We start from the raw sequence: 27,331 nt of genomic DNA on the forward strand, positions 1-27,331 counted from the left end.
TTTTTAAAGTCTCAAGTTTAATGATAAGTGCATGATGATTCAGAGTAAACACTGGAATAAGACAGTCCTGATTCCAAATGCCTGCTCCACCTTTGACCAAATTTGGGAACTGCTGTATGCCTCAATCTCTTCTTCTGCAAAGTGGGGATAATAGTTGATGGGAAGAATAGTGGGGGGAATTACATGGGATAATCTATGTAGAGTGTTTAGCATGGTGCCTGGCTCATAGTAAGCACTCTGTAAAGGTTAAACATTTTTATTAATAGTGATGAATTAAATCTTCAAAGAACATCTCTACACACCACCATGTGTTTGCTGCAGATCCAGTTGATAATCCAGGATAGAATTTTGCAATTAATGCATTTAAAGCTATGAAAAAAGAAGAATTACAATTACATATATATTGTATATGTATGTGTGTATATATATATATTTCCTTCTTTCTTTAATTAAAAAAGTAACATATATGTTGCTATATATATATATTCCAACACATATACATATTTCCTTCTTTCTTTAATTAAAAAGGTAACGTATACTATATACCTGAATCCAAAATTTCTCCTAGGGCAAAAATGCTGATTCAAAAAAATTTGAATTTTGAGTTATGACTTATAATTATGAAAATCAAACTCCACTTCGTTGCATTGAGGTCAACTTTATTTTCTTAGAAAAGAAACGTGCACACTGTGCTCTTCTGTTAGACGATGGCATAAATCTCTTCGGGTTGTGAGTGGTAATGATTTACCTTATATTTTGTTGAACAAGGAAGCAGAGCAATTATCCACAATAGCTCAGGTGAGAAAAAAATCATCCGACTAGGTAGCTCTTGTGTAAAGGTTTAACTCATCAGGAGATCTCAAAAGGAAACTAGACTTAGGTTTAATTCAAATTCAGGATGACACTTCAAGGATCAGTCCCTTACCAGGTTTCAGATTGTACATGGTGTTTATTCCTCATGGAGAAGAGAAACTGGGGAGCAGATAGGAGTCATGGAGAAATTCTCCAGTTTACAGAGGAATGCTGTGTCAACTCCTCTTTCCCGGACAGAATTATGCTGTGTGAACACTCACTGATTTTGTTGATTCTCAGTTAATTAAAAAAAAAAAAAAAAAAGGTAAAAATAAACTTGACCCTCTCCCCAAACACTGGCTCTTCCACTTTTTTGTCTTATCTTGGTTCTGTCTTTGGATTCCTGTCCTGTCCTATCTGGTGTTAGCTACATGCTTGTGGATGTTGCACATAAGATCAAGGGATTTTCCTGGATATACTTTTTAACTTTCTGTCTCATTGATCTGTCTAATGTTGACAGTGGGGTGTTAAAGTCTTCCATTATTATTGTGTGGGAGTCTAAGTCTCTTTGTAAGTATCTAAGGACTTGCTTTATGAATCTGGGTGCTCCTGTATTGGGTGCATATATATTTAGGATAGTTAGCTCTTCTTGTTGAATTGATCCCTTTACCATTATGTAATGGCCTTCTTTGTCTCTCTTGATCTTTGTTGGTTTAAAGTCTGTTTTATCAGAGACTAGGATTGCAACCCCTGCCTTTTTTTGTTTTCCATTTGCTTGGTAGGTCTTCCTCCATCCCTTTATTTTGAGCCTATGTGTGTCTCTGCACATGAGATGGGTTTCCTGAATACAGCACACTGATCGGTCTTGACTCTTTATCCAATTTGCCAGTCTGCATCTTTTAATTGGAGAATTTAGCCCTTTTACACTTAAGGTTAATATTGTTATGTGTGAATTTGATCATGTCATTATGATGTTAGCTGGTTATTTTGCTCATTAGTTGATGCAGTTTCTTCCTAGCCTCAATGCTCTTTACAATTGGCATGTTTTTGCAGTGGCTGGTACCAGTTATTCCTCTCCATGTTTAGTGCTTCCTTCAGGAACTCTTGTAGGGTGGGCCTGGTGGCGACAAAATCTCTCAGCATTTGCTTGTCTGTAAAGGATTTTATTTCTCCTTCATTTTTGAAGCTTAGTTTGGCTGGATATGAAATTCTGGGTTGAAAATTCCTTTCTTTAAGAATGTTGAATATTGGCCCCCACTCTCTTCTGACTTGCAGAGTTTCTGCCAAGAGATCTGCTGTTAGTCTGATGGGCTTCCTTTTGTGGGTAACCCGACCTTTCTCTCTGGCTGCCCTTAACATTTTTTCCTTCATTTCAACTTTGGTGAATCTGATAATTATGGATTGAACTCACCTCTGCACCAAGCAGACCTAATAGACATCTACAGAACTCTCCACCCCAAATCAATAGAATATACATTCTTCTCAGCACCACATTGCACTTATTCCAAAATTGACCACATAGTTGGAAGTAAAGCTCTCCTCAGCAAATGTAAAGAACAGAAGTTATAACAAACTGTCTCTCAGACCACAGTGCAATCAAACTAGAACTCAGGATTAAGAAACTCACTCAAAACTGCTCAACTACATGGAAACTGAACAACCTGGTCCTGAATGACTACTGGGTACATAACGAAATGAAGGTAGAAATAAAGATGTTCTTTGAAACCAATGAGAACAAAGACACAACATACCAGAATCTCTGGGACACATTTAAAGCAGTGTGTAGAGGGAAATTTATAGCACTAAATGCCCACAAGAGAAAGCAGGAAAGATCTAAAATTGACACCCTAACATCACAATTAAAAGAACTAGAGAAGCAAGAGCAAACACATTCAAAAGCTATCAGAAGGCAAGAAATAACTAAGATCAGAGCAGAACTGAAGGAGATAGAGACACAAAAAACCCTTCAACAAACCAATGAATCCAGGAGGTGGTTTTTTGAAAAGATCAATGAAATTGATAGACTGCTAGCAAGACTAATAAAGAAGAAAAGAGAGAAGAATCAAATAGATGCAATAAAAAATGATAAAGGGGATATCACCACCGATCCCACAGAATTACAAACTAACATCAGAGAATACTATATATACTTCTACGCAAGTAAACTAGAAAATCTAGAAGAAATGGGTAAATTCCTGGACATTTACACCCTCCCAAGACTAAACCAGGAAGAAGTTGAATCTCTGAATAGACCAATAACAGGTTCTGAAATTGAGGCAATAATTAAGAACCTACCAACCAAAAAAAGTCCAAGACCAGATGGATTCACAGCCGAATTCTATCAGAGGTACAAGGAGGAGCTGGTACCATTCCTTCTGAAACTATTCCAATCAATAGAAAAAGAGGGAATCCTCCCTAACTCATTTTATGAGGCCAGCATCATCCTGATACCAAAGCCTGGCAGAGACACGACAAAAAAAGAGAATTTTAGACCAATATCCCTTGGTCCCTTGGATGAACATTGATGCAAAAATCCTCAATAAAATACTGGCAAGCCAAATCCAGCAGCACATCAAAAAGCTTATCCACCACGATCAAGTGGGCTTCATCCCTGGGATGCAAGGCTGGTTCAACATATGCAAATCAATAAACGTAATCCAGCATATAAACAGAACCAATGACAAAAACCACATGATTATCTCAATAGGTGCAGAAAAGGCCTTTGATAAAATTCAACAGCCCTTCATGCTAAAAACTCTCAATAAATTAGGTATGGGTGGGACATATATCAAAATAATAAGAGCTATTTATGACAAACCCACAGCCAATATCATACTGAATGGGCAAAAACTGGAAGCATTCCCTTTGAAAACTGGCACGAGACAGGGATGCCATCTCTCACCACTCCTATTCAACATAGTGTTGGAAGTTCTGGCCAGGGCAATCAGGCAAGAGAAAGAAATAAAGGATATTCAATTAGGAAAAGAGGAAGTCAAATTGTCCCTGTTTGCAGATGACATGATTATATATTTAGAAAACCCCATCGTCTCAGGCCAAAATCTCCTTAAGCTGATAAGCAACTTCAGCAAACTCTCAGGATACAAAATCAATGTGCAAATATCACAAGCAGTCTTATACACCAATAACAGACAAACAGAGAGCCAAATCATGAGTGAACTCCCATTCACAATTGCTTCAAAGAGAATAAAATACCTAGGAATCCAACTTACAAGGGATGTGAAGGACCTCTTCAAGGAGAACTACAAACCACTGCTCAATGAAATAAAAGAGGACACAAACAAAGAGAAGAACATTCCATGCTCATGGATAGGAATAATCAGTATCGTGAAAATGGCCATACTGTCCAAGGTAATTTATCGATTCAGTGCTATCCCCATCAAGCTACGAATGACTTTCTTCACAGAATTGGAAAAAACTACTTTAAAGTTCATATGGAACCAAAAAAGAGCCTGCATTGCCAAGACAATCCTAAGCCAAAAGAACAAAGCCGGAGGCATCATGCTACCTGACTTCAAACTATACTACAAGGCTACAGTAACCAAAACAGCATGGCACTGGTACCAAAACAGAGATATAGACCAATGGAAATAATAATATCCCTCAGAAATAATACCACACATCTACAACCATCTCATCTTTGACAAACCTGACAAAAACAAGCGATGGGGAAAGGATTCCCTATTTAATAAATGGTGCTGGGAAAACTGGCTAGCCATATGTAGAAAGCTGAAACTGGATCCCTTCCTTACACCTTATACAAAAATTAATTCAAGATGGATTAAAGACTTACATGTTAGACCTAAAACCATAAAAACCCTAGAAGAAAACCTAGGCAATACCATTCAGGACATAGGCATGGGCAAGGACTTCATGTCTAAAACACCAAAAGCAATGGCAACAAAAGGTCAAAATTGACAAATGGGATCTAATTAAACTAAAGAGCTTCTGCACAGCAAAAGAAACTACCAGAGTTAACAGGCAATCTACAGAATGGGAGAAAATTTTTGCAATCTACTCATCTGAGAAAGGGTAATATCCAGAATCTACAAAGAACTCAATCAAATTTACAAGAAAAAAACAACCCCATCAAGAAGTGGGTGAAGGATATGAACAGACACTTCTCAAAAGAGATATTTATGCAGCCAACAGACACATGAAAAAATGCTCATCATCACTGGCCATCAGAGAAATGCAAGTCAAAACCACAATAAGATACCACCTCACACCAGTTAGAATGGCAATCATTAAAAAGTCAGGAAACAACAGGTGCTGGAGAGGATGTGGAGAAATAGGAACACTTTTACACTGTTGGTGGGACTGTAAACTAGTTCAACCATTGTGGGAGACAGTGTGGCGATTCCTCAAGGGTCTAGAACTAGAAATACCATTTGACCCAGCCATCCCATTACTGGGTATATGCCCAAAGGACTATAAATCATGCTGCTATAAAGACACACGCACACGTATGTTTATTGCGGCACTATTCACAATAGCAAAGACTTGGAACCAACCCAAATGTCCATCAGCGATAGACTGGATTAAGTAAATATGGCATATATACACCATGGAATACTATGCAGCCATAAAAAAGGATGAGTTCATGTCCTTTGTAGGGACATGGATGAGGCTAGAAACCATCATTCTCAGCAAACTATCGCAAGGACAAAAAACCAAACACCACATGTTCTCACTCATAGGTGGGAATTGAACATTGAGAACACTTGGACTCATTGTTCACACAGGAAGGGGAACATCACACACCCGGGCCTGTTATGGGGTTGGGGGAGTGGGGAGGCATAGCATTAGGAGACATACCTAATGTAAATGACGAGTTAATGGGTGCAGCACACCAACATGGCACATGTATACATATGTAACAAATCTGCACGTTGTGCACATGTACCCTAGAACTTAAAGTATAGTTAAAAAAAAAAAAGATCAAGGGCTTTACTATCCACAGACCCAGGTTGCAGGTCCTGTTTTAGAGGAAGTGGCAAGTTTCTTAAATCCCACCACCCAGAGGTGGCTCTTTCCAGCCTCTTCTCACTCATATCAGATGTAGGCTTTTCATCCCTCTCTAGGATACTGGTGTGTGTTCTTCCGGGAATCACAGTGAGTGAGCCAGAAAAGCACTGGACATTGTCTCGAAAGCCTCCACTGTGAGTTGTCTGCCACAGATATTGACACCCCAGTGGGTTACAGAGCAAATCTGCAATCATACAGAGGTTTCTGTGCTACGCCACTGTGACTCACTGCTGGTGATCTGAGGTTCTTAAGCCCCATCTTTCCCCAGCCTGCCTGCCTTCGGGCTGCAGTGTGGTCGAGGCCAGATTGCAGTGGCCTTGAGATGGCAGACAGCTGGTGGGTACCCAGCATTCAGCAGTGGGACCACACCACCTATTTATGGTGAGCTCCTTCTGGATTGGTTGGTATTTGGACCTTAATGGTTGTTAAATGTTAACATTAATTCATCTAAAGCTTTGAAAAAAGAATTATCATTGCATATATATATATATATATATATATATATATATATATATATTCTGTTTTTCCTTTAGTTAAAAAAGTAACATATACTATATACTTCAATTCAAAATCTCTCCTGGGGCAAAATTACTGATTCAAAAAAATGGAAATATCACCGCTGGTTGCATGTGACAGAAACCTAGTTTTTATTGTACCTTTCCAAACCCAGGGGAGGAACCACAACCATCCTCTCTGTCTCTATGCCTCTCTCTCTCTCTCACACTCCTATCCAGCCATCTCTACTTATTTTCTACTTACAGCAGAAAATGGCTGTCCCAAAGCTCCCAATTATTTCATTTCAGACCTCTAGCAGAAACCAACCAGGGTCTCTGAATTGCAATTCAGAATTCCTGAGGGAGAGAATCTAATTGGCCTAGTTTGGATCAGGTGTCCATCTCTGGTCCAGTCAGCTGTGGCTAGGGGCAGGGGGGGGGGGGTCACAGTCACAGAACACAAGCACACCATTTAGCCTGCCCCTGGGAGTGATGGGGCGGGCAGTTGTCTGAGAAAGGCGCGGTGGTAGGCGGCTTCTGAAATGCCTCCCAATGATCCCGACCTACTGGTATCGACACCTCTGTGTAATCACTACCCCTTGAGTAAGGGCTGGACGTGGTGGCTCACTTCTAATGAATCAACTCTGCCAATAGTAAGGAGCTGTCACTTCCAAAATTAAGTTACAAAAGACCATGACTTCCATTTTGCACACTCTTTCTCTCTGGTTCTTCTTGTTCACTTGCTCTGAGAAAGCAAGCTGCTGTGTGTGCCCTGGGGAGAGGTCCATGTGGCAAGGGACAGAGGGTGGCCTCTGGCCTAGTGCCAGTGAGGGACTAAATCCTGCTAACAACCAAAGAGAGAGATTGGGAGTGGACCCTTCCCCAGTCCAGCCTTGAGATGGCTGCAGCCTTGCCTGTCACCTTGATAGTAGCCTCATGAGAGACCGTGAGGTAGAGTCACCCTGCTAAGCCATGCACAGATTCCTGACCCACAGAAACTGTGAGATAACAGATGTTGTTTTAAGCCACTAAGTTTTATCCCACCATTCCAGCAATCCTGCTCCTAAGCTACTAAATATTGGGGCAATTTGTTATGCAGCAATAGATAACTCATACAGGTATTTCATGATTGGAGAAACTCTTGAGGTCAGATGCCCGTGTCTTGTCCTTGCTTCATCATGTACCAGCTGTGGTCTTGTACAAGTCATGGAACCTATTCAAGCCACATTCTCCTCTGTAAAATAGAGATAATAATAACAATATGGTTGCTGTGAGGACTAAATGAGATAATATAAACCCAGTGCTTCCACTTAGTTTAGGTAAATTAATATTGACTAATTAAAATGAATATTAGCAATATCAATAAAGTTTAGCTATTGTTAGTGAGCTGTCACAGCTCTTCTAACCCTACATATTTGGGTCATTGGTGCCTCAGTGCCATCTTCAAAGAAATCTGGAGAATTTTATGCTCTTTACAGAAATGATATGGAAAGAAACATAAAATATCCAAAAATCTTGAAGCAAATGGCTATTTAACTACTAAATATACAGAGCTATTTTCATTTAACTCATTTTGGTCATACAGCAAAGGACAATTGCATATCATGGAGAAGACAAATAGAAATTGAACTAGTGCTCTCAGATTTGAAATATAAAAAAACAATTTGAGTTGATGGAATAAAATTTGGTAGTTTCCTCCCACAGCAAGGCATCTGACAACTTTCTGCAGCCAATTATTTTGTGCATGGAAATGCCAGAGCGCTGTGCAGGTGGCAATCCACCACAGAGACGAGCCTGAAGATGAGGGGCACAGGGGTTGTTACTGGAACTTTCAAGGTTTCTGCCTTCTGAGGCCAAAATCCATGATGTCAAGGGTTTGATGGGATTTGCTTATTAATTCCAAGCACAAATGCTCAGTTCCTGTGTTTTCATTCCTCCTTGAGATGTGGTCTTTCTACCACTGGGAGCTGTAAACCTTGTTTAGTAGTGAGAGAGGCTAGATTTGCAGATCCCCAACCCCACCTCACCTTCATCCTTTCACTGCTCCAGCCCAAGGCCACTGTTGGAGCCCAGATTTCCTACCTGCCATGGCTGTGTGTTCGTTCCAGGAGCCAGGGGCTCAGCCTACCGGCCTCCTCTTCTCCATCCATTCACACCGCTGTGCCTCTTCCTTCCTGAGCCTGGCTACTGGGGGTGAGGGCGGTGTAGGTAGCTTCCTTAGCTCCCCTACTTTTCCTGTCTTAAGGTCAGGCACAGTAGAAGCCCTTTCTGTGTGAAAAGCAGCATTACTCCTTGCTGAGAAAACAAAGGGCAGCAGAAAGATTGAATGAGAAGTATGGTGGGCAGGTACCCTTTACAAAAAAAATGCCAAGCCCCCTGAGGACAGACTGTCTCTGCCATGAAGCTGGGTGCTTCTGGGGTCTGGTGGGGGTCACTGCATTTCATCTCCCTCACCCCAACCCTGCCCCTAAGGATGCTAGAAAAAAATTGACGGTATATCTATCTGTCTGTCTGTCTGTCTGTCTATCTATCTATCTATGTATCTATCTATATCTATCTATCTATCTATCTATCTATCTATCTATCTATCTATCTATATTTGTTTTTGCTTCCAGAATCACCCTCCTCCAATCCTCAATGAAATAAACCAATTAAAAAAATTACCAGTAACAACTAGACAAGGAAAGAGGCGATCCTCTTGCTATAAACTGAAAAGTATCCAACAAGAAGAAAAGCAGGAGATTTTAGTGTGACTTAATGTAGCCCCTCTTCCTACAGAATGATACAAAAGTAAGTGAGTCACAAAACCTTGAAAATTCTCACCAAATACCCCCGATTTGGATAGAAGCAGACAAAGTTGGGAATAGGGGGCTTAGAAAAAAGTCAAAGAAATCTTCCTAAGTGCAGAGGCTCCTATGTGTGGTTTCAGTATTTCCTGGCTCAATACAAGTTGAGCCAGGAAAAGCCCCAAAGTGTTACCATCTCCCAGGACCCCGTGCTGAATCCGGGGACTGATCTGAAGTCTGAGAATACTCCCACTCCATGAGAAGAGGGAGAAAGGGAGTACCCCAAACTGGACATTACCAAAACCTTAGAAGAGAGGGTAAGCCCAGTACTATACCAAAGGCTGCAGAAAGTTTGCCAAGCTTTTTCCAAGTTCCTGTCCCCTGGCATTAAAATAGTATCTGGAAGGGAAAAAAGACCCCAGGTAAGGTTGGGAGGGTTTCACTGATAATTACTCTTCTTTTTGTCAGAGCCAAAAGAAGAACTGGACAGAGCTGTCTGCTTGAAGCATGAGCAAGATGAAAAGAAGCAATATGGTTACTAAGCAAGCATTTTGCAGAAGAATACAACGAAAGCAAAGACTTAAATAAGCATGGCAGGCATAAAACAGAGGAAAGACTGCAAGAAACAATAACCCAAGGAACCTAGGAAAAGTTTCTTGCAATTGCCTCAAGCTGCAGAGGAAATTGTTAAAAACATGAATTCAATAAGACAAGAGCCAAAATCAAAACCAAACAAAACCCAAATACTTCAGTGATGAAATTCAACAAACCAAAAGACAAACGGAGAAGCCAAAGAAAGAAGAATGAATGCAACACTCATTCCCAGGCAATCTTGGAGCAACTTCTGCAAACCTGTGGGGGAAAGAAAGTATAAATGTCCTTTGGGGATAAAGGCAATAGGAGACATTTATTTTTATTTTTTAAGGCAGAGTCTCGCTCTGTCATCCAGGCTAGAATGCAGTGGCATGTTCATAGCTCATCGCAGCCTTGACCTCCAGGGCTCAAGCAATATTCTCACCTCAGCCTCCTGAGTAGCCGGGACTACAGGCACGCACCACCATGCCTGTTTAATTTTGTTTATTTTTTGTAGAGATGAGGTCTCACTATGTTGCCCAGGCTGGTCTCAAACTCCTGAGCTTAAGCTATCCTCCCACCACGGCCTCCCAAAGTGCTGGGATTGTAGGTGTGAGCCACCATGCCTGGCCAATAGGAGACATTTTAAACTTGCCCTATTTAAACTTGGCATCTATGAACCCTCTTGAAAAAAGCATAAATGGAAAAACCATAGAGTCCTTTTACTAAAGGATTCAAAGGGAATCAACTTTTATATACGATGATAAAAAGATTTGCATTTGCACAACTTGGAGAATGAGTTACCATCTCATTCCAGTCCCAAACAGTTGACTGTGGGAGGCTATGGGTGGAAGAGGTGTTTGGAACTGAAATTCAATTTTAACTCCATTTGAGAAGCTTACGAGGCATCCCAGTGGAGATGTTGAATAGGGAGTTGGATCTAAGAGACTAGAAGTTGGAAGACAGGTCTGGGATGAAGATACACATTTGGGAGTCATAGACATACAGGTGGTATTTAAGGCTTGAGAGTGGATGAGATCACTCAAAGGGTGTAGAGAAGAAGGCCAAGGAATAAGTCTTTGTTCACTCCAGTATTAAGAAATCAGGAAGAGGAGGAGGAATGAGCAAAGAAGACTGAGGTGGAAAGTCAGCGAGGAAGGAAGAAAACCAGAAGAGGGTGGTATCTGGAAGGCCAAGTGAAGGACAGGTATCAAGCAGAAATGCCATCAGCTGTGTCAACTGTGGCTGAAAGATCAAAGTAAGATGAGATCTGAGGCTTATCCACTGTTTTTAGCAATGCAGAAGTCATGGGCGACTTTGACAAGAGTGTTTCAGTGGAGCTGGAGCTGTCGAGTTGAAAGCCGGCTTGGAGGGAGTTTAAGAGAAAGAGTTGGAGAGGAATTGGAGCAGTAAATATAGACAAGTTTTTCAAGAAGTTTTGCTGCAAATGGGGCAGATAAATAGGTGAAAGCTGGCTGGGGTGGTGGGGTTGAGATAATTTTTTTTTTTTTTTTTTTTGAGATGGAGTCTTGCCCTGTCGCCCAGGCTGGAGTGCAGTGGCACTATCTTGGCTCACTGTAAGCTCCACCTCCTGGGTTCACGCCATTCTCCTGCCTCAGCCTCCCGAGTAGCTGGGGCTACAGGCGCCTGCCACCACGCCCAGCTAATTTTTTGTATTTTCAGTAGAGACGGGTTTCACTGTTAGCCAGGATGGTCTCAATCTCCTGACCTCATGATTCACCCTCCTCGGCCTCCCAAAGTGCTGAGATTACAGGTGTGAGCCACCGCGCCCGGCCAAGATAATTATTTTTTCAAGATGGAACTGGATGTGGTGAGTAAGATTAAGAGGGGTGATTTCTAATTCTGTTAGGCAATTGGCCAGCTGATTCTAGCCTCAGTAATGAGCTCTGGGTTGGAAAAATAAACTTGAGGATCATCATTAGATTTAAAATTGCCTAGAGATGGCCCAGTGAAGTGATTTATGCTGTAATCCTAGCACTTTGGGGGGCCAAGGCAGGGGTATCGAGCTTAGGAGTTCAAGAGCAGCCTGGGCAATATGGCGAAACCCTGTCTCTACAAAAAATACAAAAATTAGCTGGGCATGGTGGCGTGCACGTGTAGTCTCAGCTACTTGGAAGACTGAGGTTGAAGAGGGGTCGCTTGAGCCTGGGAGGCGGAGGTTGCAATAAGGTGAGATCGAGCCACTGCACTCCAGCCTGGGTGACAGAGCCAGACCCTGTCTCAAAAAAAAAAAAAAAAAAAAAAGCCTAGAGATGAGATGATATGTCCTAGGGGAGTATGTAGACTAAGAGTCAAGGGCCTAGCAGAGAACCCTGAAGATACAGTTTTTTAACAAATAAGCAGAGTTAGTTGTTAAAAATCTGTATCTTCAGAGTGTTGGGGGCATGGTTTCCTCCTATGGTCATTCTTCTGTAGGCTTCTTTGTAGGTCTACAAAGCCAACAAAGAAGCCTAAAGGAGAATGACCACAGGAGTAAAATCAGGAGATCATGTTGTCACCAGAACCACGGAAGAGAATGTTTCATTTCAATAGGGTTGATGAGTGCCAGAGATTTAGTAAAGAGCAAAGAATTCTAAGTTGGATGTAGCACCATAGGAAGTTATTTGGGATCTTCAAGAAGAACGTTTCAGGAATATAATGGAAGAGAAGGAGATTTGTCATTAGTTGAGAAATTATTGGAATGATGAACTGGAGACAGTGAACACAGAACCCTATCAAGAAGTTTGACTGTGAAGGAGGTAGAGCGAGAGAAAGGGCAACAATTGGAGGAGGAGAGACTTCCTTTCAAGATGGTAGAGCTATGCATGACTAAACGTTGATGGAAGGTTTCCAGGAGAAAAAGAGAGATGGAGAGAGGGGAGAGTGGGGAGAGGAAGGCAGGGAAGGGTGGGGAGAGGAAGGCAGGGGAGGAAAAAGGAGGGGAGGAGGGGAGGAGGGGAGAAAGAACTCTGAAACTTCCTCCACTTATGAAATAATAAAACTATCTGAAATCAGTTGGAACCAATATGGCAATGGACTGAGCTTGCTGACATCATAGCCTGAATTTCGCCGCATACTTTCCCATCAGGAAGTATAAAGCATTAACTGTGCATGCCCAAGGACCTTCCAGACCTCCCCTTTCCTTCCACCAATCACCGGCGGCTAATCCCAGAATCCACTCCCAAACAGTTTCTAATGCAATTACTGCCTTGAAGCCAGCACAGGAAGACAGATTTGAGCTGGACTCCTCTCTTCTCATTTGCCAACTTGTAATAAAAGCCATTCTCTTCTCAAACACCCAGTATCATAGTATTGGCTTCTAACACACTGAGCATTGAGCCGCTTTTGCTAGGTAACAAGAGAATGTTCAACAAAGAAAAAGAAACTAGACATGCAAGAGTGTCTATTTATCATCTTCTACAGCAAGCTTCCACAAATAAGGATCCACCGGCCAAATCCAGCCCACTGCCTGTTTTTGCGATAAAGTTTGATTGCAATTCAGCCACACCCACCTGTTAACACATTGTCTATGGCTGCCTTACAGTTACATCAGAGTTGAGTGGTTGTGACAGAGACCTTATGATCTGCAAAGACAGAAGTTTTACTATCGGCCCTTTACAGAGAATTTTTGTCAATCCCTGTTCTATAGGAAAGATGGGAAGGTTTTGGAGAAAAGGCAAGCTTCAGAAAAATCCAACTTCTGAGTCTGTTTCCTTTTCTGCAAAATAAGGACACCATTCATTAAATCAGTCTTTCATTTCACAAACATTGATTGATTGCTACTATGTGCCAGAAGCTGGGAGTGCAGAGATCAATAAGATCTAGCCTTGTCCTTTGAAAGCCCATGGTCTAGTAGCAGAGATAGATGGATAAACAAATAGTTGGAATACTTAGAGTCCAATGCTATGTGCATGCTATGCAGATGAAGGGGAGGCATTTTACCTGGCTTGGATGGGGCTGGGAAGGAATCATTGGCATATGAGGTTGCTATGGTTGAGAATGAAGCCAGTCAGTGATTAGTGTGGCACAAGTAAAGATCAAAGAGAATCAAAGAGGAAGAATTCTGGAAAGCACTAAGATAGAAGGGCTAAGGGAAGGGAGACTGAGAAGGAGCAGTGAGAGAGGTAGAAGGAGAACAAGGAACGTGTTCCTGGTTGATTTTAGAACTATAGCACCCTATCTTCCAAAAAAGAACAGACATTTTTCCAGAGCCTAACATTTATCAGATACTGGCTAAGTGCAAGAATCTGTTCTAAGTACTTTACATTCATTTGGTAATCCTCAATACAAGCTGGTGGGAGGGGGATGTCTTCCTAGCCCAGGGTTATACAACTAGTAGGTGAAATATCAATGGGACACACATAGGATACCACTCTATCACTCTGCCCTTGACACACCTCCCTAGCTGATCATTGCCCTCCCTGCTGAGTCCAGATGTGGCTTCGCAATGTGTCTCAACAGAGCTTTCTGGGCAGCCACCACCAATCAGTTGGAGTTGGCCCCTGAAATGAAATCTATCTTATTTTTTATCCCGTCTTTTTTTTTTTTTTTTTTTTTTTTTTTTTTTTTTTTTTTTTTTTTTAGTTTTTAGAATCTATGTTTTTGAATTTCCCATTACAAAAAAAAACTCTGTAAAAATGCTACTGGTTGTATTTGATAAAAATTTTGCACTTGATTTTCCATTATTTAATTTAGCATTGATCAAACTCTTTGAAGATGGCAAACAGTGTTTTTCTTTCTTTCCATTTTCAGCTACTGCCTTCTTAAGCACATTTTCTTTTTTTTAAATTATACTTTAAGTTTTAGGGTATATGTGCACAACGTGCAGGTTTGTTACATATGTATACATGTGCCATGTTGGTGTGCTGCACCCATTATCTCGTCATTTAACATTAGGTATATCTCCTAATGCTATCCCTCCCCACTCCCCCCACCCCACAACAGGCCCCAGTGTGTGACGTTCCCCTTCCTGTGTCCATGTGTTCTCATTGTTCAATTCCCACCTATGAGTGAGAACATGTGGTGTTTGGTTTTTTGTCCTTGTGATAGTTTGCTGAGAATGATGGTTTCCAGCTTCATCCATGTCCCTACAAAGGACACAAACTCATCATTTTTTATGGCTGCATAGTATTCCATGGTATATATGTGCCACATTTTCTTAATCTAGTCTATCATTGTTGGACATTTGGCTTGGCTCCAAGTCTTTGCTATTGTGAATAGTGCCGCAATAAACATACGTGTGCATGTGTCTTTATAGCGGCATGATTTATAATCCTTTGGGTATATACCCAGTAATGTGTTATCCCCTGTCTTAATGCATACCCAAGCAGTTTGTAAAGTACAAAGCACCCCTGCCTTAAAATGTGGTATTACTATTACTATTGATTATTAATAAAATTAAACAAAATAAAAACCTAACAATGGCATGATAATATGTGTGACATTCAACCTAGATGTTTTGGAATCTGGAATATATTTTGGCAATGTAAATGTAACACAAATACATAACTGATCTTTAATAAATTCATTATACTCTTTTCAAATTGAGTCTAGGATGCATACTCTTTCCTGGAAATCATTCCTACATGTAATTTAACTGAGCAAATAAGGAATTTCTAAAATGTACGGGAGATTGAATGGATTTAGGAATGGGGCAGATAGTCCCCTTTATTATGTTTAACATTTTAAGGAAATATTTCAAACATTCAGTAAAGAGAAAAGTATAACACCCATGTATTCACTACCTAGATTTTAAAAGTAGGCATCCCTCAGTATCCATGAGGGATTTGTTTCAGGACCTCCCTACCAGCATACCAGAATCCATGGATGCTCAAGTCCTTTATATAAAATAGTGGAGTATTTGCATATAACCAATGCACTTCCTTCCATATACTTTCAGTTATCTCTAGATTACTTATAATACCTAATACGATGTAAATACTGTGCAACTAGTTGCTATGCTGTATTGTTTAGGGAATAATGATAAGAAAAAGAGTCTGTACATGTTCACTACAGATGCCACATAGATTTTTTCCTCCAAATATTTCTGTGATTGGCAGAATCCACAGATGTAGAAGCCAGAGATACAGAGGGCCATCTGTACTAGCATTTTGCCATTGCATCAGAGATTAATGAAAAGAATACAATTACTACAGATACAGTTGGTGTTCATTTTATGCCTTCTTCCCATCCTGAATTCTCTCCTTCTCCCTGGAGGTTACCACTCTTCAGAGGGTGGTGTGTATCCTCTTCATCCACGTCTTTATATTTTTACTATATTTATATAAATGAACACTAAACAGAATTGTTTCACATGTTTTTAAACATTACAAAAATGCTAAGGCAACGTAAAATTGTTCTGCAGCTTGCCTTTATCATTCCATACTATGTTTTTGAAATGCCTTTGTGTTGATTCATGTGTTCATTCATTTTATAGCCTGTCTTCTTTCTATTCTTTGAAACCTGTCCAAATTGTTGAAGACAGAAAGCAGATATATCCGACAGCTTCTCTGTAGCAGATATGAAATCATTTGGTCTCAATTGTTTTCTCTTTTTTCCCTTTTTTCTTCTTAGTCTCTCCCCTCCCCTTTCCTCTTCTGCTCTATTAAGGATTTTGAATATAAAAGGAAATAGCAGAAGAGAGAAAACTCTTCATGGAGGGTCTGAATTTAGCACCTTATCTTCCAAAAAAGAACGGACTTTTTTTTTGGAGCAGCTAACATTTGTCAGATACCAGCGAAGTGCAAGAATCTGTTCTAAGCACTTTACATTTATTTGGTAATCTTCAATACAACCTAGTGGACAGAGGTGTCTTCCTAGCCCAGGGTAGGTGGTGATTTTAACCCAGGCATTGAGATGCCAGAGCTGATGCCCTTCCCTATTCAAAATAAAAAGTCATGTTGATCCCAGCCTCCCACAGTGTTAGGCAAACTATGAAAAGTGAGAGTCCCCAGGGCTAGTGCTTTAACAATTTTGGGTAGTGATTCCACTACTAAATTAAGTATCATAATGATTGCTAATAATGAATAATAATAAAGTAGGTACTTGAAAATCCACAGGCTGAGTGTTACCTCAGTTCAGTTTTCTCACCTGAACTTTAGCCACCCATTGATTTCCAACTCCCCTATGGATATTTCCATTTGACTATGCCACGACTGTTCCTAACTCTGTAAGAACCAAGCTTAGTTATTTCTTTCCCTCTTGACCATTTCTTATTGCAGCAGATCTGGTGCCTCAGTCTGCCTTCCATGGTCTTCTGTACTCTGGTTCCTCAATACCTGCTAAAGACTGAATCCCACCACCCTCCCAAATTCCCTAATCCCCAGTGTGATGGTATTTGGAAATGGGGCCTTTGGGAGGTAATTAGGTTTAGGTGAAGCCAGGGGGATGTGGTCCTCATGATGGGATTAGTGCCCTTCTTGAAGAAGAGACAAGAGAGCTTGCTTTCTCTCCACCATGTGAGAATACAGCAAGAAGCTGGCCATCTGCAAGCCAGTAAGAGAGCCTCAATCTCGAACTTCTAATCTCCCACTTGAGAAAACAAATTTCTGATGTTTAAGCCACACTCTCTGGTATTTGTTGTAACAGCCTGATATGGTTTGGTTCCGTGTCCCCACCCAAATCTCACTTTGAATTGTAATGGACAGAGCAGGAGTATCGCCATCTTGGACAAGGACCGTCATTTAAAAATTCACCTTAATCAACAACCGCCTAAATCCAAAGGGCATCAGCCTAATGGCTAAGGTCAGCATGAACATAAACCACAAATAACATCTCTGACCAGAAACATTCCAAACTCCTCCCTGATCAGAAACATGCTAGCCCCAAGATAAGCCCCCTCTGGCCAGGAAGATGCCAGCCTCAGATAACTCCCCTCTGGCCAGGAAGATGTCAGCCCAAGATAACAGAAACATTCCAACCCCACCATAAACTTCTCCCCCCACCCCCAAAGAAACATCCAAGCTTGTGATAAACCTGCTCACCCTAAAACCAATTTATACTTTTAGTCGGTAAGAGAAAGTGCTCCTGACCAAAATCAGCCAGAAGCCCCCTCAGGTTTTTTCTCTAAAATAAACCTGCCTTTGACTGTTAAGCCTTGTTTCATATTTCTTTCCTCTTTCTTTAACTCTTAAAGTAATAATCCCCACATGTTGTGGGAGAGAGCTGGTGGGAGGTAATTTAATTATGGGGGGCAGGTTTTTCCCATGCTGTTCTCATGATAGTAAATAAGTCTCATGAGATCTGATGGTTTTATAAAGGGGAGTTCCCTTGCACAAGTTCTCTTGCCTACTGCCATGTAAGATGTGCCTTTGCTTCTCCTTTGCCTTCTGCCACGATTGTGAGGCCTCCCCAGGCATGTGGAACTGTGAGTCCATTAAACCTCTTTCCTTTATAAATTACCCAGTCTCAGGTATGTCTGTATTAGCAGCATGAGAACAGACTAATACACAGCCCAAGCTAAGACACTATATATAGCACCTAAGCCACCTATTTAGCATTTAAACGTATTAACTTTCCATCCCTTTTCTGCAAATCTACATTACCTGTCCTCTTGCCTGTTTTTTCACTCATTATTTTCCTGAGCTAGGCTGGCACTCCCCTTCCCCACGTAACTTCACCCTTAAAAGAACAGAAATTAAAGTTCCTTTTTCCCTAGTCTTTTCCTATATTTTTCCTACTAACTTCACATTCTTTAGACTCCTACAACACTTAACTTGTACCACACAATATAGCACTTACTTGTATAAATGCTATTCACTTTGCAATAAATCCCTGTACTTTCTTTATTATTATTTTGAGACAGGGTCTCACTCTGTTGCACTGGCTAGAGTGCAGTGGTGTGATCTCAGCTCACTGCATCCTCAACCTCCTGGGCTCAGGTGATCCACCTCAGCCTCCCTTGTAGCTGAGATTACAGGTGCACACCACCACGCCAGATTAATTTTTTGTTTTTCAGTAGAGACGGGGTTTCACTATGTTGCCTAGGCTGGTCTCAAACTCCTGGACTCAAGCAGTCTGCCCGCCTTGGCCTCCCAGAATGCTGGGATTACAGGCATAAGCCACCACACCCAGCCCATGCTTTCTTTTTTTTTTTTTTTGTGACACGGAGTCTCGCTCTGTCACCCAGGCTGGAGTGCAGTGGTGCAATCTTGGTTCACTACAAGTTCCACCTCCTGGGTTCATGCCATCCTCCTGCCTCAGCCTCCCTAGAGCTGGGACTACAGGCACCCGCCACCACACCTGGCTAATTTTTTTGTATTTTTAGTAACATCACCATGTTAGCCAGGATGGTCTTGATCTCCTGACCTTGTGATCTGCCTGCCTCAGCCTCCTAAAGTGCTGGAATTACAGGCGTGAGCCACCGCGCCTGGTGCCCATGCTTTCATTATTTTTTTAAAATGCTATTTATTTTTAAACATCTTGTGTCTGCAATGAAATGATAAACTCTTCAAGGGAGGGCCATATATTGCATTCTTCTTCCACGTATCAGTGTTTCCCAATATTTTTAAATGTCTGAGCCCATCTCATAGCAATACACATTCTCTTTTTTTCTGTTCTTTTTATTATTATTACTATACTTTATGTTTTGAGATACATAAAGCAGAATATGCAGGTTTGTTACATAGGTATATATGTGCCACGGTGGTTTGCTGCACCCATCAACCTGTTATCTACATTAGGTGCAATATACATTCTCTATTAAACTCTTAACAATTTTTTCTTCAAGAGTCTATTGGTCATTTTTGCATGAAAGAAAATAAAGACATGTGTATTAGTCTACCTTGGCTGCCATAACAAAATATTACAAGACACAGTGACTTAACAGAAGTTTATTTTCTCACAGTTCTAGGGGCTATAAGTCCAAGATCAAAGATCAAAGTGCTGGCAGGGCTGGTTTCTAGTGAGGCTTCTCTTCCTGGCTTGCAGACAGCTGTCTTCTTGCTGTGTCCTCACATGGCCTTTCCTCGGTGTGTGTGTGTGGAGACAGAGAGAGAGATTGAGATTTCTGGTGTCTGTTCCTCTTTTTATAAGGGCATCAGTCCTATCAGGTTAGGGCGCCACCCTGTCAGGTTAGGGTGCCACCCTTAGAATCTTTGTAACCTTAATTACCTCCTTTAAGGCCCTAGCTCCAAATCCATTCAGGAGTTAGAACTTCAACAGAAGCATCCGGTTGGGGGGGCACCATTCAGTCCATAAAAAACTATTTTAAGTAAAAATGTATTTTGGGTCAGCATATTATTAATGACTGTATTATAAATCTTATTTTAAGATTAATCTTAAACATAATCTTTTTTTTTTAGAAGTCCAGTTACCTTGGAGTTTATTTAAACTAAGAGAAAAAGGTCATAATGTTTTCATGCAATACATACTTGGTTCTTTAAATAACAATTGTGTGACATATAGCAGAAGGAATTAAGGAATGCTGCACTTGTGATCCATACAAAACACCAACATTTTAGGTTGTACATAATTAGAGAAATATCTGAAACACTTTTTAAAACACTGTAGTAGCCAATACATAGAGGCATGCCGTAGGTGGGCACAGGAATGCAGTTTAGAAAAGAAAAAAAAATCACATAGGAACTACTCAATTTCTTTAAAATCACTGAGCAAGAACAGCAACATTGAACTTTCATACTGATTTTACACAACTTCTATACAGTACCTTGACTTAAATCCAAGAGCAAAAGTTAAGACTCTCCTCCTCTATTTTTGGTAAACAACTGCATGGTAAACTTAGATGACTCTTTCCCCTGGATTTTACCTGGGAGTGGCCTTTTTACATTTTTATTTAAAAGAGGGCAGCTTTGGCACTTTTATACTGATGTCACCAGTGTTAATATTTCTTGGGATCTCAGGAAGATTCATATTCTTTACAGCTGATACAGCACGGGCTAGAGCTCCTGCTAAGCCAGCCTCAGATTTTTCCAGCTTATTTTGTGCATCAATTTGTGTAACAATCTCATTCATATTTGTCTCCAATACCATTCCCGCCATCACCATTTCTGCAAGAATATTGTGAACCTTGTCTACATGGAAAATCAAATCCAGCTCACAGACATTTTCAAAACATTTGTCTAATGTTTCCACAAATATTTGAATTAGATCTAAAATGCCAAGTTCACTTTCTGAAGAATCCACACAGAAGACAAAATATAACATTGCATAATGTCTATAAATCAGTTTGTTGTCAGATCCTCCAATTAATAATCCTCCTTCTAGGAAATTATAAACATTTTCATCTCTCTTAGATACCAGATGGAAAGTCTCCCTGATGATTTGCTGTTGTGTATCTTCACTGTAGGGCTGGTAGAACTTGGAGAGCCGCGGCTTCCCGTGGTTGTTGAAGATTAGGATCGCCTTGATCATGGCTGTGCCGGGCCGACCGGGTGGGCACTGGGGGCCAGGGCGGGGGCGGGCGCGCGAGCCTCGCCTCGTAATCTCGCCTGCGATCCTTCCCCACCCGCCCCCTCCCGCACGCGCCCTCGCGCGCTCCCAAACATAATTTTTAATGATATTTATAACATATAAAATACACTTTGAGTTTTCCCCAACTTAGTGACTCACACTGTTTAGTTAACTTGAAATTCACTATGTAAGAAAGAAAAACATGAATTACTGAGAAATAAATTTTAAGAAAGACATTTCACATTGAATTTTAGTACTGAATGTATAATGCACAAAGTGAAGTTTAATTGTGTGTTACAGCATTAAAAGTAGACAAAAACTGCTTTCCTGACCTGATGTTTAGAATTCTTGTATTTATCCTTACAGATCAATTAATTTGTTTTCATAACTTTTGCTTCTAAATACTAAGAAAAAAGATTCAGGCTGCTGCTTACAAGCACTTTCCCACAAATACCACAATGTAGATGTTCTACCCAATAGTATAACACACGAATTGGTTATAGTTTTTACTATATTTTCTCTTAACATTGTGTTTTGATAGCATAAGTGCTGTGTGAAAATTTCGATCAGAATGCTATACAAAGATCTAGTGAAGGGCTGGGTGCGGTGGCTCATGCCTGGAATCTCAGCACTTTGGGAGGCCCAAGTGAGACCATCCCTTGAGCCCAGGAGTTTGACGTGGCAGTGAGCTATGGTGGTGCCACTGCACTCCAGCCTGGGCAACAGAGCAAGACCCTGTCTCAAGGAAGGAAGGGAGGGAGGGAGGAAGGGAGGGAGGGAGGGAAAAGGAAGAAAGAAAGAAGAAAGAAAAGAAAAAGAAAGAAAGAAAGAGAAAGAAAGAAGAGAAAAGAAAAAGGAAGAAGGAAAGAGATCTAATGAAGCTCTTAAGAGAAACTGAAAGAATTATCAGGTTCAAAATTCTTATCAACTTCTGGATTTCAACATTAGTGTTCCCTTAGGAGCACTGTCTTTGCTGCCTTTAACCAGTGGTCCATTCCATGCAGCAAGAAGAGACTAAATGGAACACCAAGTGACAAAGAATAGGAACAATTTAAGATTGTATAATAGTCAATACCAATGCTGTGTGGTGTTCCACTGAATCAGACAAACAGATCAAACATATAAACTACAAGAACATTCCAGAAACCGTCATTCTGAGCAAACTATCGCAAGGATAGAAAACCAAACACCGCATGTTCTCACTCATAGGTGGGAATTGAACAATGAGAACACTTGGACACAGGATGGGGAACATCACACACTGGAGCCTGTTGTGGGGTGGGGGGAGGGGGAAGGATAGCATTGGGAGATATACCTAATGCAAATGACGAGTTAATGGGTGCAGCACACCAACATGGCACATGTATAAATATGTAACAAACTGGCATGTTGTGCACATGTACCCTAGACCTTAAAGTATAATAATAATAAAAAAGAACATTCCTCTTGTCTCCACCAAGTCCGATGCTGTTCACTCAATGCTCACTCAGAGCTCTGTTTTATATGTTAAGGGAAATACTAGACACATACAACAGCACGGATAAATATTTAACTGAATCTAAAGGGGCTGGAAACAAAAAGGCATAAGCTGTAATGACTGAATTTATATAAAATTCTGGAATAGGTAGAACTAAACTATGACAACAGAAAACAGATGGGTGGGTGCTTCTTGAAGGTGGGAGATGGATTGGGATGGAGCACAAGGGTACTTTCTGGAATATTTAATAGGCATTTGTCAAAAGTAGTTGAATAGAACACTTATGATCTGAGCATTTCACTGTATATATGTACACCTCAAAAAACTGAAATATTAAAAAAAAAAAGAAGAAGAAGAAAAGGCAACCAACCAGTGAGTCTGGAAGATCATTTTCTTTCAAACAGTTTTTCAGTGCTTTCTCTCCATCTTCCCTAACACGTTTTCAGTCTTTGTCATTTTAGCCATTCTGGTGGGTGTGTAATGGTATCTTATTGTGGTTTTGGTTTGCATTTTCCCAAACACTAATGAGGTTTAACACGTTTTCATATGTTTATAGGCCTTTTGGATATATCTTTTTGAAGTGTCTGTCCATTTTTCTTTTTTTTTCTTTTTTTTTTGTTGTTGTTGTGTTTTTTTTGAGACAGAGTCTCACTCTGTCATCTAGGCTGGAGTGCAGTGGTGCGATCTTGGCTGACTACAACCTCTGCCTCCCAGGTTCAAGAGATTCTCCTGCCTCAGCCTCCAGAGTAGCTGGGTTTATAGGTGCCCACCACCAAGCCCGGCTAATTTTTAAAAATATTTTTAGTAGAGATGGGGTTTCGCCATGTTGTCCAGGCTGGTCTCTAACTCCTGACCTCAAGTGATCTGCTCACCTCGGCCTCCCGAAGTGCTGGGATTACAGGCATGAGCCACCACAGCCAGCCTCTGTCCATTTTTCTACTGTATATATACACATACACACACACACACACACACATCTTCTCCCACTCTGTAGGTTGCCTTTTCACTCTGAATGGTGTCTTTTGAATAGATATTTTTAGTTTTAATATAGTTCAATTTATACATTTTTCCTTTATGATTAGTATTTTGTGTCCTGTTATAAACTTTTTGACTACTTCAAGGTTGCAAAGATGTTCTCTTATGTTTTCTTATTAACTTTTAAAATACAGACTGACAATCCAAATGAAATGTATTTTTGTTTATGATGTGAGGAGGGTCCAAATACAATTTTTTTTTTGCATGGAGAGACACAAATGACCTACCACTATTTTGTGAAAATATAATCTTTTCTCCATTGGTCCATGTTCTGGAAGACTTGTAAAAAATGAATTTTACATTTATGTCTATATATCTATTTACACAAATGGTTAAAAACTCTACACATAATTCTAATATTCTTCTATTTTCATGCAATACTGTTGACACATACAGCCTATTAATGGCTGCATATAATGCATATATGTGCATTATATAGATGTACTGTAATAATTTAATTAATTCTCTTAAAGTAGACATTTAGAGTATTTCCATTTGGCTATGTTATTGAGATGCTGAAATGAACGTTTTGTCTAAAGTGAGTGCCAGCTGTTTAATTATCTCCTAAGGATAAACTGCGAGGAGGAGGAATTGCCGGGTTAAAATGCATGTCCTCTTTTTTTTCCGAGACAGAGTCTCGCACTGTCGCCCGGGCTGGTGTGCAGTGGTGCGATCTCGGCTCGCTCCAACCTCCGCCTCCCGGGTTCAAGCGATTCTCCTGCCTCAGCCTCCCAAGTAGCTAGGATTACAGGCGCCCGCCACCACGCCTGGCTAATTTTTTGTATTATTAGTAGAGACGGGGTTTCACTATGTTGGTCAGGCTGGTCTCGGACTCCTGACCTCGTGATCCGCTCGCCTCGGCCTCTCAAAGTGCTGGGATTACAGGCGTGAGCCACTGCGCCCAGCCAAAGTGCATGTCTCTTTTCAACGTTTGCCTTCTTGGCTAGGCGGCTTGGCTCATGCCTGTAATCCCAGCACTTTGGGTGGCCGAGACCAACGGATCGCTTGAGTCCAGGAGTTCCAGACCAGCCTAAGATAGGGAGATGCCATCTCTCTAGGAGGATCGCGTGAGCCCGGGGAAGTTGAGGCTGCAGTGAGCCGAGATCGAGCCACTGCACACCAGCCTGGGTGAGGGTGAGACCTTGTTTCAGTAAACAAACAAATAAATAAAGTTTGCCTTCCGTAAGGTTTCTAATAACGTTTTTCTTCCATCCACAGATGTAAACCTGTTTCCCCATAGTCACACCAACAGTGGTCATTACCAAGGTTTTACATCTTTGCTAAACCGAGTAAAAAGAAAACTTACTGTTTTCATTTCCATTCTTGTCTATTAATAGTTTAAACAGTTTTGTATATCCTTAGTGGCTATTTGTTTGACTTTTTTGTTTTTTGGGAGGCCTGTTCTAATATTTGCTCATTTTCCTTCTGGGGTTGTTGGCCTTTTTCTTATTGGCTTATTAAGCAACATAATTAATATATATTATGTCATGTATATATAAACAATCTTATCTTGCAGTTCCCTAGTTTGGCTTTTAACCTATCGTCTTTTGAGCTGCAGTTTTAACCCAGTCTGTACAGGAAGTAACAACTGTCCAGAAGCGTCTGAAAGCCCTTGGGGCCAGCAGCCAGTGAGCGGAACCAGCACGTCCTGACAGACAGGTTTGCCCCGTCCCTTCCCTCCCTCCCCCTCCCACTCCCCCTCCCCTTCGCCCCCCCGTCCCTCTCCCTTTCACCCCTCTTCGGGACGGAGCCAAAGAACGCTCCGCCTGCGCGCGCCGCTTCCGTTGCCATAGTGGCCGGGGGCGGGAGGCTGGCGCCTCCCAGCTTCTGTACTCCGCGAAGCAAAACCTAGGGAGCGGAGGCCTAGGCGAGGCGAGAGTCGCCGGCGTGCGTAACGTTGGCGCACGTGACTCCGGCCCGGCCTACAGGGCGCGTGCGCAGTGCGACTTGCGTGCCTCCTGGTCCCTGTCTGCCGGCATTCGCGGCTGCGGGGCCCGGAGGTGGGACTGGCTTCCCGGTGCCGCGAGGACGGGTCCGGACAGCCTTCCCCCGAGTCCGGCGCACCATCTCCCTGCCTTGTGGCTGGAGGCGCCGCGGACCCAAGGGAGGGACCATCCCGGGAAGCAGCCCCGAGAGCGGAAGTGCAGAATGGCTTCCTCGAGAGAGTAAAGTGCAGCCTCTCCAGACACTGGGGCCCAGGTGGGCGTGGGCGAAGGTAATCCAGGCCTGGGTACGATTCCGGGCCCTCCTTCGACTTCCCAGCGGGTGAGCCAGGGGCTGGGACTGAGTTTCCTCCAGGTCAGGGACCGGGCCTCTGGAGTGGGGTTTGGGACTTACTTCACTAGATGAAATGAGATATGGGGTGCCCGGCCCAAAGTCAGCCCTGGATACTCACTGGCCGTTGTTTTCACAGTTGCTGGTAGGAGGAGTTGGCGGAAGCACTTGGAACTCATTTATAAGTGTCAGCTGTGAGGTAAAAACTGTTGATGAGATCTTGTGGGTTTTGTTTTGGGTTCACGAATTTGGGCGGGGGCTACATAACTGCCTACTTGAGTTTGCAATATGAGAATGGTAATAGCGACCCACTTAGCAGAATTATGATGTCACAAAGCTCAAAGGACTGTTTAATGAAAGGCTCAGAGGATCATATACTGGAAAATTTTTCCACACACCCTGTAAGCCACATGCTTTTTTTTTTTTTTTTTTTTTAAGTCATGCATTTAAGTGCTGGAGTGAAGTTGAGGTGCACTATTAATGACTCATATTCAGAACCTGAAGAGAGAGATGCCTTTTGTGCTAAGTATGATATCCACTCATTTATTCAGTAATACTGAGTGCTTACTGTGTACCAGGCAATGTCCAACTTCTTGGAATGGTCTATGTGTAAACAAAACAAAGATCTCTGTCCTGTGGAGCTTACATTCTAGTTTGGGGAAGACAAATAATAAACAGTAAACAAAAAGAAGTTATAGGTTGGAAGTACATGAGTACCATAGGAAAAAAATACAGCGAGGTAAGAGGCATGGGGAATGCAAGATGCAATCTTAGGTAGGCTTCACTGAGAAAATGACATTTGAGCAAATATTGGAAGGAGGTGAAGGAGTTAGCTGTGCTGACAGCTGGGGAAAGAGCATTCCAGGCAGAGGGACCACCAATGCAGAAAGACTTTTGGCTTGGAATGTGCTTGGTGTCTTCAGTGAACAGCAGAAAGGCCTGTTTGGCTCGAGTAGTGAGTAAGGGAGTAGTAATAAAAATTAGGTGGCAACACAGCAAAAGTATAGTCAGAACGGTGGAGTGTCTGAATCACTTAAGTTGTCCTCATGTGAAGGTAATTTCCTATTAGCTTAGGTAAGGTTTCACAGCTTAACTACAGCCATTAATTAGTATGTGAAGTTAATGATTAAAATTAGACTTTTTCCAAAATAGAGTATAGGTGAGATCTAAACATGGCTGTAGTTTCCAGCAAGCACAATGCGAATTAAGACAGAGGAGCTTGTTGAAAAAAACTTTTATTTGCCCTTATTTAAGATTTTAGTGAATGTGGAAACACCTCAATTTTGTCTTCCTTTAGAAATTTGTCTAAATATAGCTCTACCAGTAAAAAAGAAACAAACAAAAAACAGCCATAGTGGCTGACACCTGTAATCCCAGCACCTTGGAAGGCCGAGTTGGAGGGATTGCTTGAGCCCAGGATTTTGAGACCAGCCTGGGCAACAGAG

At 41.5% G+C, this 27,331-nt stretch overlaps 2 protein-coding genes and 1 long non-coding RNA gene across 11 annotated transcripts in view; 1 reads left to right on the forward strand and 2 right to left on the reverse strand.

Annotated features, from left to right (window-relative positions):
- Positions 1-26,196, reverse strand: LOC107968886 (uncharacterized). Of its 3 annotated transcripts, none has more exons than XR_008540067.1 (4): positions 26,008-26,189; positions 8,415-8,627; positions 7,449-7,566; positions 1-2,072 (listed from the first exon to the last, which is right to left on the reverse strand). It is a non-coding gene; the product is annotated as an uncharacterized LOC107968886 (long non-coding RNA). The 3 variants fall into 3 exon arrangements; XR_008540068.2 differs by having other exon boundaries at positions 241-369; positions 26,008-26,196; XR_001710418.3 differs by lacking the exon at positions 1-2,072 and having other exon boundaries at positions 7,348-7,566; positions 26,008-26,182.
- On the reverse strand, positions 20,369-21,183 carry LOC745268 (AP-3 complex subunit sigma-1-like). Its single transcript, XM_063797422.1, has one exon. The coding sequence runs from the start codon at positions 21,059-21,061 to the stop codon at positions 20,480-20,482; it is 582 nt and encodes a 193-aa protein (XP_063653492.1). The 5' UTR covers positions 21,062-21,183; the 3' UTR covers positions 20,369-20,479.
- Positions 25,135-27,331, forward strand: part of CMTR2 (cap methyltransferase 2) — a 57,230-nt gene continuing 55,033 nt past the window's right edge. The window contains exons 1-2 of one of the 7 annotated variants that reach the window (XM_063797420.1): positions 25,135-25,811; positions 26,026-26,085. The gene's annotated coding sequence lies outside the window, so the exon portion shown is untranslated. Of the gene's footprint in view, positions 25,878-26,025; positions 26,086-27,331 lie in introns of all 7 variants that reach the window. The other 6 variants (XM_016930122.4, XM_016930123.4, XR_010152439.1 and 3 more) reach the window with 6 other exon arrangements.

This window comes from Pan troglodytes, chromosome 18 (assembly GCF_028858775.2).
Source record: "Pan troglodytes isolate AG18354 chromosome 18, NHGRI_mPanTro3-v2.0_pri, whole genome shotgun sequence".
Taxonomy (NCBI): domain Eukaryota; kingdom Metazoa; phylum Chordata; class Mammalia; order Primates; family Hominidae; genus Pan; species Pan troglodytes.